This window comes from Thermobia domestica, chromosome 1 (genome assembly GCF_964235325.1).
Source record: "Thermobia domestica chromosome 1, izTheDome1.hap1.1, whole genome shotgun sequence".
In the NCBI taxonomy this organism is placed as follows: Eukaryota; Metazoa; Arthropoda; class Insecta; order Zygentoma; family Lepismatidae; genus Thermobia; species Thermobia domestica.
In genome coordinates, this window is record NC_137454.1 from 154,537,970 (window position 1) to 154,552,380 (window position 14,411).

General features: G+C 37.4%; 1 protein-coding gene across 1 annotated transcript; it reads left to right on the top strand.

Annotated features, from left to right (window-relative positions):
- Positions 1-1,305: 1,305 nt before the first annotated feature.
- Positions 1,306-11,424, top strand: LOC145690183 (uncharacterized). Its single transcript, XM_081764822.1, has 2 exons — positions 1,306-3,201; positions 8,069-11,424. Exon 2 carries the CDS (start codon positions 8,071-8,073, stop codon positions 10,057-10,059), a length of 1,989 nt encoding a protein of 662 aa, XP_081620948.1. The 5' UTR covers positions 1,306-3,201; positions 8,069-8,070; the 3' UTR covers positions 10,060-11,424.
- Positions 11,425-14,411: the final 2,987 nt, after the last annotated feature.

Below are 14,411 nucleotides of genomic sequence, written 5' to 3' on the forward strand. Positions count from 1 at the left end.
CTATAATACGGACAGATTTTTTTGTCCCGGCAAAAATATGTTCTCTTACGGAACAAAACCCTCCCTTTTACGGACATTCTCAGATACGGACGCGGACAGTCCTTTTTTTCCCAAACATTTCAATATCCTCTTCCTAACGGACAGGAATTGTTCTCGGTTCTGCGATATATTACAGTATACAGAAAAGTCTTCCCCACAAATATATCTATCATGAGTCTAGACCTGGTAAACCATCAAACAGAACAGCTGAACTTGAAATTATTCTTTTTTTTTTTTTTTTTAACCCGCAATAAACTGCTTTCAAACTGCAAAAATTTTCAATAAGCAGTAACACTCATGCAGGGTTAGTCGTAACGCCAGGAATTCTATGCGAAAGATCTTCCCTTCCCTAACAAATTTAGTCCTTTCCGTCTGGACCTTGCATCTTTACCGACAATTTCATGGATAACAAAACAAACATTGTTTGTTTTACAACAACATTTTCAACGAGCAGGTTCCTCTCTTAATTTTTTTTTTTTTTTTTTTTTTGAAAAGAAACATTTTTCTTTTACTTATGATACTGGAACAAGTCTCGGTTGGAGTTTTCCCGGCTTCTTTTTTCATTTTCTCTAAAAGGATATTCTTTGTGATTGGGGATGGGTCAATAAACATATGCACCCCCAATAGCTTGCCTTTTCATCCATTCTGGCAACGAAGATACCGCGCCAATTCACAAACACACACACACACGTTTCTTCCGCAATCGTACTGAGGATTTTTAGAGGACACTTGCTAATGAGTTTTATTACGTTGTAGAGGAAAACGCATGCGTTAAACACTTCCCAGCAATAATATGATTTAACAAATGAATTTCTCCTTCATCCCTCCCAGTAATTCAAATATGTACTAAATAAGAGTATTTTCATATTGAATTTTACGTATTTACGCTCATACATAATGTACTTACTGTATATTACTGCATACAATTACCGTTATGAAAAATTAAATTTCTCAACCTCTTTATAACGGACAAAACTTCATGTCCCATTGATGTCCGCTATTCAGAGGTTTCACTGTACTGAAAGACGATATACGTTGTAGTCTCCAATTGAAAGTCTCGACCCGGCATATTATATATATATATATATATATATATATATATATATATATATATATATATATATATATATATAATATGAGGTTAGGTTGATAAGTTCTCTCAGCCTACCCAGGTTCAGACAAAGCTAGATATAAAAGTTATATACGTTTATGAGGCTTATAATTTTTGAAGCTACTGTGCAAAATTTGGTTTGACTAAACTGTAAGGTACACGAATTTTCGATATGAAAATTTTCTTTTTCTTTTGGATGTCGCAGGGAAACAGGAGAGACGAAACAGAAATAACACGTCTCCCTTTTCTTTTCCCCTTGCTTCCCATCAAACCAGCTGCTATGTTAGTTCATCTCTCTCACCCTCTCCGTAAGAAGGAATCCGGGGTTGGATAGCCAACACGTTGCAACTGAACTTTCTTAGCGCAATTAAAATAAATTGCACTTCCTTAAGAAAATTCTAAGACCAACTCAATTGCATACTCGGAGACAGATATAGTGTCTAAGGAACGGAAATAACAGTTGTGAACAATACTGTGGAATATTCAGCTTTTGGTACTGTTATAAAAATAGGTCTGCAAACACTTTAAATAGGAACCTTTCCCATAAGGGAGGACTTGTAAATTAGCTTTTGTAAATCTATAACTGGTAGAAGCAGCTGTGAGTTAACGAATGACTATTCCTAATGTTTCTCAGAATAAACCTTATAGAGTGTGAAGAATGTAGAATGGTACTAGTTAACATTTATGTGTAAACCCGAGTGAAAAGATAATAACTTTAGAGTAGGAGAAGAAAGCAGCTGCTTCCTCCCAGCCCAAATGTTATGTATTTTGTGTAATACCATATATGGAATTATGTATAACGAATTTCCTCTCGTAAGAGTATAGGAACACTGTGCGCAAAACTAAAAACTCAGAAGAAGCGAATACGCCCTTCTGAAATCCAATCAGAAAGAAAGTAAACTTGAGCTAATATGCAAATTAGCCAACGCCCAATTCTAAGGGTAGTTTAAAACCTTAGAGACGCTCTCCAAGAGTCAGTCGACGTCTCAACCCCATCGATGTAGTACCGCGTGTCTGCGTGTGTTCATCATTTGAACTTAGCACGATTAGATTGTCAATACAAGTTTCTGACTTCACTCTTTTCGGTCTCCAATTCCAAATTCTATACATTGCTCTATCGGTGTGTTCGACTCACTTCAGTTTACGAACTGAAGTTTCAATTTTATACTCTGTGAACATTAGCTCTTACATCTCATTCGTATAAGTGAACTTTTCACTACGACAACTTAGATAAAATTTTTTAATTCGTGAGTTTATTACTTATACGATCCAGAAGTATAGTGTTCTTATACTACAATTAAAACGAGAGTGGCCTTGTACTCGTTTTCAATTTAACCAATAAACTTTTATATATCTATTCTACGAAAATCGTTATTTTTCATTTAAAAACAAAAAACCGCCACCACTACTAACAATTAGAGTTGAGGAAAGCCTCGAAGATTGCCAGGATCCGCGATCTCACGAAACGCTCGATCGCTCGACGCATTACAAAATTAAATTGGTGGCAGCCGGCGTGATCAAAGGCAACACTCTCATTGTTAGAAGTGTTCTTCAATAACATCATACCAGACACGCGGAACCGATAGAGCAATTTAATAAGACAATCCAAATACAAGTTCGAAGAACAGTGGCGGCAAACGCAGCAACCAGATTTCCCCGGAGTGCGACTCTTGCATTGAGAAAATCAAGAGTAGGTCGGCAAGGAACTGAAAAGCCCCCAAAAACAGTGGATATAAGTGCAAGTACCAGATTGTGAGAGAAGGAAGTTAAGTGTGAAACAGACAACAGCGTGGTGGAGTCAACAGGCATCCAACTGGAACTTGCAGCATCTTGGTTCGACGCCCCTAGCAGTACCATAGTAGCAGCAGGCCGAGTGTAGCAGCGCCAGGCACTGGTCAGCACCGTCATCGCAGATACAATAGCAGCACGGCAGAGTATACACCCTGCCTTTTCAACGCCCCCGTGCAGTCTAGGCAACAGGATCTCAAAGGGTACCCATTAATCACCGTCAACATCAGGTGTGTAGGATCTAGTGCGCCTTATTGCAGTGGGTGAGTACAAAAGTTCATTTAAATTATCAGTATTGTGAAAGCAGTTTCCTTGAAGATAGGATTATGTTTCAAGTGTAACACGCGGAGTGCACAGATAATTACTACTAGTCCTAGGCCAAAAGTGAGTAATTAATTCTGTGAGGCCCAAATTTCATAACTTATCCTTCCAAGGAGGAGGTCCTGCGGGATAAATTCATTCGTGAATTATACAGGTTAGAAATTGTGGGGCAGTAGGTATTGAGCTCATCCTTCCGAGGAGGAGGTCCTGCGGGACAAATTCATGTTTGAATTATACGGGTTTTCAATATCTAAAAAGAAGGAAGGAAAATTGGTTGTTGTGTTATCTTATTATTTTCTTGTAAATTAGAAAGTACAAGCTTCCGCCCTCAGAATGGCGACTAGTTCTAGCGAACGAAATTCAGAAAGTAGTAATTCAACTACAAATGAGGAAAGTAATAATACCAATGATTATTGTAGCTTAGGTGAAGCATTGAAATTAATTACTGAACCATTTTCGGGTGACAGAGCTAAATTGAAACAGTTCAGTGATAGCTGTGAAACTGCGATAGAACTAGTCCATCCTAGGGATAGAAATAAGTTACTTAAGTTTATTAAGTCAAAAATAATAGGCGAACCACGGAGTAGATTGTTAGTGCGTACAGCCACAAACACATGGGCAAAAGTTAAAGAAATTTTAACAGAAAACTACGAAACTCGCAGATCCATTGAATACTATGCATGTTCGTTGTTTGCAGCACGTCAAACAAAACACGAAACCATAAGCACATGGGCAAGTAAGATTGATGCATTACAATCAGATTTGAAAACAGCAGCATCTCGTGTGTGCACAGATGAAGAAATATCAGGAGCATTGGCGTTAATAGATCATTTGTCTAGAGCTTCCTTTATACAAGGACTAGCAGACGAACGAATGCAGTTAATTGTAAGGGGGAAAAGTTCAGAACTTCTGTCTTTCGGAGACATTGTTGAATTTTGTCTCGAAGAAGAGAGTCACTGGAACTCTCAGAAATTAAAACCCTTCCCCGGCAATGCGGATCAAATGCGTAGTAGTAGTAATTTTAATCGCCAAAGTCGCGCGCGCAAATATAATGGCGACAATCGAGGTGGCTCGAACGAAGCACCAAGAAAATTCTCCGGAAGTGGTGAAAATCGTGCACATTTCACCCACGGAAAGTCCCGGAAAAGTGTGCGTTCCGATGCCGTTCCACGAAGGAACGAAGGGGGAAAAACCCCCCACAGCTCCTCCCACAGGTTGCAATATTTAAATGATGATGTTTGTACTTGTTGTACAAGTTGCTGTGAGGCCCCTGATGATAAGTCGGTTAACCGCAAAAATGAAAGTGAAGTTGGCCACAGCGAAGATAGCACACTGTATTGTTTGGAGGACCTGACTCTTAAGTCCCATTGTTGTAAAAGTCGCTGTCCACAGGAAAACGAATAAAAAGATGTTGTTCGCAGCCTGCAACATCTTACTCAGTTCATGGTTGCAAGGAAAATAAAAGGTGTACTAGATGTTCCCATAATAGAACACACATTGAAAGTAAAGAACATCAGCCAAAAGAAACACGAAAAGAGGTGATAGATAGTAAAGGTAAAATTTTGGTACAATTTAAAGAACTAAGTAAAGGGTTAAAAATGCTTATAGATACTGGTTCTGATATCAGCTATGTAAATTTAAGTAGTATAAGTGATGACATGTTGAGAAAAGTGAGACGTTGTCAATCAACAGTTGTACAAGGTTTTAATAACTTTAAAACTCACACAGTAGGGACTATTGATCTTCATTTGTTCATTAGCGGTCACGAGATAAAACATACTTTTCATGTAATGCCAGACGAAGTAGTCAACACCTCTCATTCGGGAATATTAGGCAGAGATTTTCTCACGAAACATAACTGTGAAATTTATTTCGACCAAGGGTTGAAATTAAAATTACCCAGTAGTAGAAAATATAAAATACCTCCTAGATGCGAAATGATAGTAAAAATCGCAGTGGACAAACGGAGTAGGAGTTATTCCAAAATTACAATTAGATGAAGGTGTATTTTTGCCAGAAGCGTTGGTAAAAGCAGAAAATCACGAATGTTTCTCGTGCCTATTAAATGTAAACGAAGAAGAAAAGGAAGTTACCATCCCTACATTAAACATTGAAATTGTCACCGACTGTCAAGCAAATGACAATATTCCAACAATTTGTTCAGTAAATGACTGCAACAATGATACTAGTAAATTAGAACAACGTCTAAACTTGTTGCAACGTAATTTAAGATTAGATCATTTAAACGAAGAAGAGCGATCCGCTATTCTAAAATTATGTAAAGAATATCACGATCTGTTTTATCTTGAGGGAGATAAGTTAACTTACACAGACACTATCGAACATTCAATTCCAATTAAACCGGAATATAAAGGAGCCATAGTAACCCAAAAACCTTATCGCATTCCAGAAGCTCATAAGGAAGAGGTACAAAAGCAAATTTCAAAATTGTTTGACGAAGGAATTATTTCTCCAAGTAAAAGTCCTTGGAACTTCCCAATTTTAGTAGTTCCTAAAAAGCTTGACGCCTCAGGGAAACCAAAATATCGTATCGTAATCGATTATAGACGTCTCAACCTAATGACGTTTAGACCCTGCTATCCACTTCCGCTTATCACGGAAATTTTAGATCAGCTAGGAAACTCAAATTACTTCAGTACGCTTGATTTAGCCAGCGGGTATATGCAATTGAAAATGAAACCTGAAGATAGGTGTAAAACAGCATTCAGTACTCCGTACGGGCACTATGAATTTAATCGTATGCCTTTTGGTTTATGTGGAGCACCTGCTACATTTCAAAGACTAATGGACATTGTCCTCTCAGGATTAACTGGCTTGAAATGTTTCGCGTATCTAGACGATTGTTGTATTTATTCTAGAGATCTTAAACAGCACATCAGTCGCTTGCAGGAAGTGTTCGACCGATTTCGAAAACATAATTTGAAACTACAACCAGACAAATGCGAATTCCTACGAAAAGAAGTAACCTATTTAGGACATAAAATAACGAGTGAAGGTTTGAAGCCGGACCCTCGATTAGTAGAGAAGGTCTTAAATTTTCCCACACCTAAATGTGCCAAAGATGTCAAAGTTTTTCTAGGCCTTGCGTCTTATTATAGACGATTCATAGAAAACTTCAGCAAAATTGCTAAGCCATTGACAAAACTGCTAAAGCAGGACATAAAATTTGTGTGGAGTAACGAGCAGATCGTTGCCTTCCAAACACTTAAGGAAAAACTAACCTCCCCTCCGTTGTTACAATATCCCGACTTTAGTAAGCCATTTATTTTGACCACAGATGCGAGTGAATTTTCCATTGGCTGTATTCTCTCGCAAGGTAAATTAGGTTCTGATCGACCTATTGGTTTCGCCAGCAGAACGCTAAATAAAGCAGAAACGAATTATTCTACGACTGAACGTGAACTTCTTGCAATAGTGTGGGCTGCAAAATTATTTCGCCCCTATATCTTAAATAGACCGACAACCTTTGTCACAGATCACAAACCACTACTGTGGGTTTTTAATGTAAAGGATCCAAGTAGTAGATTATTAAAATGGCGTATTTACTTGGAAGAGTACACGTATGAAATAGTTTACCGCGCAGGCGTAAAGAACACAAACGCCGACGCTATGAGTAGAATCCAAGAATTAGAATCTGAACCAAAAGTCGAACTATTAGATAGTGATACTCGATCTCAAATACTTACAGAGTTTCATGACTCTAAATTGGCAGGTCACCAAGGAACTAAACGTACTATAGAAAAAATCAAGCAATACATGGAATTTAATGGCATCCCGCAAACAGCATGGCCTAATATGACCACAGAAGTGGAAATGCACATCAGGCATTGTAATTCGTGTCAATTAAACAAATTGAACCAACCGGCAGTCAAAATGCCAATGACTATAACGACAACTCCACAGTCTGTTTTTGAGAAAGCTGCAATCGACATAGTTGGCCCCTTCCCAGAAACAGAAGAGAAAAACAAATATATTCTGACCTTTCAGGATGAACTCTCCAAATTCTTAGTCGCTGTGCCTATTCCCCAACAAGACGCGGAAACAGTAGCAAAAGCACTAGTAGAAAAAATCATTTTGGTTTATGGAATTCCACAAATAATATTATCAGACCAAGGTAGAAATTTTACCAGTGACATTATGAAAAAGGTATGCAAATTACTTCAAATTAAGAAAATACAATCAAGCCCTTTCAGGCCACAAACGAATTACGTAGAACGTGCGCACCGCACCTTAGGCGAGTATCTTCGTCATTACGTATCTGAAAAACAAACTGATTGGGATACTTGGCTGCCTTATGCAACATTTGCATTCAACACGACCCCTCACTCAATCACATCATACACCCCTCATGAGCTAATGTACGGTAGGTTAGCTAATATACCGGGAGTATTACAGAGAAAACCTAATGAGGTTAATTATGCATATGACGACTATGTCAAAGTATTGCGTGAACGTTTGCAAAGAAGTTATGATTTGGCAAGACATAAATTAATAGAAGGAAAAGAAAGAAACAAGCAATACTATGACAGAACAGCAAACGCTGAAGGCGAGTTGTTCCAGCCCGGAGATAAGGTGTTATTGAGAGATGAAACAGTTAGGAGAGGTAGATCAAAAAAATTGGATTCGCAATTTATAGGGCCCTTTACTGTACTAAAGGTTCAAGGAGTAAATTGCACTATTGAACGCAAGAAAAAGCCAGTAGTTGTACATGCTAACCGATTGAAGCTTTATTACTAACAAAAAAAAAAAAAAAACTATATCCCTCTTTTCACTGTGTATTCCTTGCAGGTATGAAAATGCTTATATTATTACTCCTGCCACTTATGCTGCTGTTGTCCCCAGCAAGGGCAGCAACAGAAGACATAATTGAAGTTCAATCACTTGACAAAGTACCCGGATTATATTATGAATTCGAGGGTGAAGTTCAGTTATGTAATAACGAATGGAAGCTTGTCACTTTCTTCAATCTGACAAACTTAAATCAAGCTGTAACACATGTACAGACTTACATAAGTCAAGCCACTGACCTATATAAGTCTAGAGTAGTATATGTAGACCGGGCTCGAAAAGAACCAAGGTTAGACACGATCCAGAGGAGGTTCAATAAAATAAAAGATTTACAATCTTTGGTGGTACAAATAGTAAGACCTCAAGTACGAAGTAAACGTGGTGTATTTAATTTCGTAGGTGAAATGAGTAAAATCTTATTTGGTACACTAGATGTAAAAGACGCAGAATACTATATGACTCAAATAAATAAATTGCAATCAGAGCAGTCTGATTTCCTGAAAATTACTAAGGAATCAATGTTAATTGTTAAGTCAACACTTAAAACCATTAACAACACAGTTCTTTCAATAGAGTCAAATGAAAAAGTGTTGCAAAAGGCTTTTGAAAATGTAAAACACGAAATTAATGCACGAGGTTATCAAGTAACTAAGGAAATAAATACCTTAGAAGTGATGGTCGACTGGGACCACTATATGCACATAATTGATATGTTACTAATAGAATTAGAACAATCTTATGAAACAGTTGTTCAATCGATTCTGCATGCGCAGAAAGGTATTATTTCCCCTCAAATTATAACACCTAGAGAAATTATGTATCTTTTTAAGGCAAGTTCTTCCAATGTAGCTCGAGGATTATCAATTCCAGTTCCCCCAGGAAACTCAGTTGGGTATGCTTTGTTTAACATAATGGACTTAAATGTGTTCATTAATGATGATAAATTGATCTATATCATTCAATTGCCACTAACCGATGGCGTGAGATACAATGTATACAAACTTATTCCATTTCCTGTACCTTTAAACGAGGATAATTACTTTTTCATTCAACCTGAGAAACCCTTTTTATTGGTAGACACGTCTAAGCAGTATTATGGAAAAATCGATGAAATAACTTTTTCTAAATGTAAATCAATCACTACTTCCATGAGTGTTTGTAAGCAAACATTTCCCATAAAACCCGCACATAATAAAGAAGACTGTGAAATGAAGTTGATAGATGAAATAACATCTATTCCTTCAGATTGTACTAAGAAAATTGTTCAATTAGGTAGTGTATTATGGATTCAGTTAGATAACAGTGAATGGTTATTTGCTGCACCTCAGCCGGAAAAGCTTACAGTTGTATGTAATGAAAGAATAACAAAAACTGTTGTCATCAGTCGTTCAGGGAAAGTAAAATTAGGTCACGAATGTCAAGCTTATGGTACCCATTCCTTAATTAAATCTCAACAAGTGTATCAGACAAATAGTTCAATTAGAGACATAATACCAAAATTAAATGATACTTTAGATTGTTGTGTGTTTTCAGAAACAAACAAACTCAAATTGAATAAATTAAAACTTGATTTACCAATTGTAAATGTAATCAAACAAGCTAATGACATGGTCTATGCAGGTCATAAGGTGGAAGAGATAGAAAATTTAATAACAGAACAGGATTGGAAGATAAATCACGATAAATCTATGTTAGGTTATTCGATATCTACATATCTTATCTGTGTAATAATTGTTATTATAATAAGTGTCTATTGTTATTGTAAATGCAAATGCTGTAGACCAACTAAAAGGTGGTGTCAAGAACATTGTCTTAAGTCAATATGTTTCAAGCCTACTATTATAACAGATGTTCAAACGAACTCCTCTGGATACGATGCAACATACAGGGTGTGCCAAGAAACGGTGCAACTGACCGAGCTCGACACAGAACCACAAGCTGAAACACAACTGATAAACAAGAGGGTGACTCGCAGCAGCAAAATACGCTAATACTTTTTAAATTTTCCTGCCCTCCGGTTGCAAAATTTTCTCTTAGGGGGGAGGAGTGTAAGGTACACGAATTTTCGATATGAAAATTTTCTTTTTCTTTTGGATGTCGCAGGGAAACAGGAGAGACGAAACAGAAATAACACGTCTCCCTTTTCTTTTCCCCTTGCTTCCCATCAAACCAGCTGCTATGTTAGTTCATCTCTCTCACCCTCTCCGTAAGAAGGAATCCGGGGTTGGATAGCCAACACGTTGCAACTGAACTTTCTTAGCGCAATTAAAATAAATTGCACTTCCTTAAGAAAATTCTAAGACCAACTCAATTGCATACTCGGAGACAGATATAGTGTCTAAGGAACGGAAATAACAGTTGTGAACAATACTGTGGAATATTCAGCTTTTGGTACTGTTATAAAAATAGGTCTGCAAACACTTTAAATAGGAACCTTTCCCATAAGGGAGGACTTGTAAATTAGCTTTTGTAAATCTATAACTGGTAGAAGCAGCTGTGAGTTAACGAATGACTATTCCTAATGTTTCTCAGAATAAACCTTATAGAGTGTGAAGAATGTAGAATGGTACTAGTTAACATTTATGTGTAAACCCGAGTGAAAAGATAATAACTTTAGAGTAGGAGAAGAAAGCAGCTGCTTCCTCCCAGCCCAAATGTTATGTATTTTGTGTAATACCATATATGGAATTATGTATAACGAATTTCCTCTCGTAAGAGTATAGGAACACTGTGCGCAAAACTAAAAACTCAGAAGAAGCGAATACGCCCTTCTGAAATCCAATCAGAAAGAAAGTAAACTTGAGCTAATATGCAAATTAGCCAACGCCCAATTCTAAGGGTAGTTTAAAACCTTAGAGACGCTCTCCAAGAGTCAGTCGACGTCTCAACCCCATCGATGTAGTACCGCGTGTCTGCGTGTGTTCATCATTTGAACTTAGCACGATTAGATTGTCAATACAAGTTTCTGACTTCACTCTTTTCGGTCTCCAATTCCAAATTCTATACATTGCTCTATCGGTGTGTTCGACTCACTTCAGTTTACGAACTGAAGTTTCAATTTTATACTCTGTGAACATTAGCTCTTACATCTCATTCGTATAAGTGAACTTTTCACTACGACAACTTAGATAAAATTTTTTAATTCGTGAGTTTATTACTTATACGATCCAGAAGTATAGTGTTCTTATACTACAATTAAAACGAGAGTGGCCTTGTACTCGTTTTCAATTTAACCAATAAACTTTTATATATCTATTCTACGAAAATCGTTATTTTTCATTTAAAAACAAAAAACCGCCACCACTACTAACAATTAGAGTTGAGGAAAGCCTCGAAGATTGCCAGGATCCGCGATCTCACGAAACGCTCGATCGCTCGACGCATTACAAAACCAATTTTAATTTTTTTTTTCAGGTCCAAAGAGAGGATGTCAGCCCACGTCCCAGTAATTAGTAAATTTGAACACCGTGCATTCATCAAATACCTCTTTCTAAAGAGAGACTCGCCGAAGGAGATTCACAACGATCTTGTCACGAGATTTGGGGACAAGGCACCATCGTATGCCACTCTGAAGAAATGGGCAGCGAACTTGAAACGTGGGAAGTTTGGTCTGAACGATGATCCAAGGTGTGGCAGACTAATTTCAGTGACCTCTCCCGAGATTATTGACGCCATTCACCGGATGATTCGCCGAATCCCCCTCAATAGGCCAGTCGAATTAGGTACCTCCTGTTGACATAGTTGGTAATGATTTTTTTATCTTCACAGGATTGTTGTAATAGTGGTCCTAATCAACATACTAAAAGTCCTGAATGATCCGCCTTTTGCTAACTCGGCCATCTTGAAAAATGGCGGACGAACACACGTCTTAATTTGGGTTTCGGCTAATTTGTCGAAAACGGTTAATTTTAGAAAGAAAATGAACTAGACCAATTTAAAAGAGCAGAAAATTTCCTATTAGATAGAGCTTTAACATTTCTCTCAAAAGCATTCTATCACCATTCACACGGCATTTTTGATGAGGTGATGTATGGTGAGCACATCGGCACCCCTAGAGATATATTTGATTTTCTTCCTTGCTCGTAAGTAATGGAATTTTCTCTTCACAATGTTGTTATAATTGTAGTCCTCATCAATATATTAAAAGTCCTAAATGAGCCGACTCGTGCTGACGCCGCCATCTTGGGAAAATGATGGACGATCACAAATCTTCATTCAGTTTTTGGCTAATTTCTCAAAAACGGTTAAGTTTAGAAAGAAAATTAAGTGGGCCATTTTGAAAGAGTAAAAAATTTTCCATTAAATTTAACTTTCATAGTTTTCTTCAATAGTCATGGTTCTCCAGAAATTGTAGTCAGTTTTCCTGTCTTGAAATTATAAATCAGCCGAAAATTGTTTCTGGTAGCGGAATATTGTATTTTTATAGAATAATTGACTATTAATCTCCAATTGATTTTTTATTATAAAGGATGGACTGTAGAGTATTTCTTGTGTATTTGAGAGCATAGAAATGTTCCCTTCCTTATCTAGTTCAATCTCCTTTGCTAATAAAGATATGTTTTCCGCTTCGTGATTTATATATCGCAAGCGCAGATATTACTTATGATGTTTGTAAGGCCTCACCACCTTTACCATATTGGGAGGTAAGGCCAATTGGCACGTTTTTTCAGTGTCCCCTGGAGGCTTAATCCACGAATGTAATCATCATTCTAATTTCCACCTTCATTCTTATCATCCATTATTTCTACTCGTATTGCAGATTGATTATTAAGATCAGTGCATGTCATCCGTGCTTTTTTTTTTTGTGCATAAACAACGACTTTCACAGTTCTTTTGTGCGGGAACAAGAAATTAGTTTCATTAATTCGTCAGATGCCGGTACTTGAGTCAGTGGGATATAGGTAGAAGAATGTTTCCATGAGCTTTCCATTCCCATTCTTCGGGATCAAGTTGTTTCTCTCTCCATAACTGCACTTGGTGGAAAACCCTCAACATGTGCATGGAGGTTGCATCTGAAGTCGCAGGAAGACTATCTAACTTCACTTCGATTTCCCTTTTTGCAATTTCTGTGTTAAAACATTTACATCTGTAGTCATCAAGACATTTATCTGATGTGTCAGCTTCGTACAATGCAAGGACGAACATTTCTCTTGCTTCACGAATCTCATTCTTAGTAGCATCAGGATTATTGAAGATACTTACAGCATCTCGAATGTCTTCTCTCTTATTAAGTAGTAAAATTGTCTTGACCTTTCCTTTGTGAAAGAAACCTGAAGTCGTGTCAGTACCACTTACCGCATGAGGAAATGTTCTTTGAGGTTAGGGGTCCTTCTCCTTCAGTTGCGTGGCAGAGTATGTTTTAGTGGATACCTTTCCTCTTCCTGGCCTAACGAAGATTACATCGTTCTAGTCTGGAGTTAACAAAATTAAAAGAACTAATAAATCAATGTCCTCACCAACAATTGCAGTTCGTTGTAATTTTACAGCGTTAGAAAGAAAAAAAATTTGTGAAACTGTTACTTGGTTTCTTTCTTCACTTCATAGTTTCTGCATCTTTTTGTGACGTACCTCCGAGCTCTTTCAGCACTTTTTTGTGTTCTTGGTAGTTTCACCATACCCACCAAATACCAAAGTGCAGTTCAAACCATAATTATTTTTAAGATAAGCAATGTGAGCAGAAAGGATGTCTTGAAATGTGCTTTGACAAGGCCATAGCACACGGTGAAGTATAAAACAACCATCAACAGCAAATTTACATTCGTTAGGTGCAGTGTTTGTGGATCCATTGTGTCGAAACATGAAAAGAGGCTTGATTTGACACATTTTCTCGTTCATCAAATAGGGATTGTGGTAAGGAAAACAGTTCTTCAGTTAGCTGTTGTTGTAAACTGTTTTTATGATTCTTTGTGTGAACAATAGCCATACCGAACGCAAGCCTTTTCCGTAGGCCACAGTTCTATACATGAGCACGATGTAAACAATCGATAACTCAAATCTGTTTCAAGGATTCTTCTTGTTCTTCTTCTTTGTTTCAGCCTTTTTCCACTTATGTTAGTCGACGTTTCTGATGATTCCACTCCATACACCCCTGTTTCGGAATTTACCCCCCTGTTAAACCATCCTCCCTGAAATCATTCTTTACCGATGTATGCTAGAAATAATAAATTATACATTGTATTGGAATCAGTAACAAACTGAGATCAAGGAAGCTACAAAAGAGCGGCGAGGACAACCTTTGTGCTGACCACACATCTCACCAAAACGCCTAGTGGTCTGCGATGATCCTTCGGATCTCTAAAAATATGGACTTTAATTTAAGAGTTGATTAATGATCAATTAATCC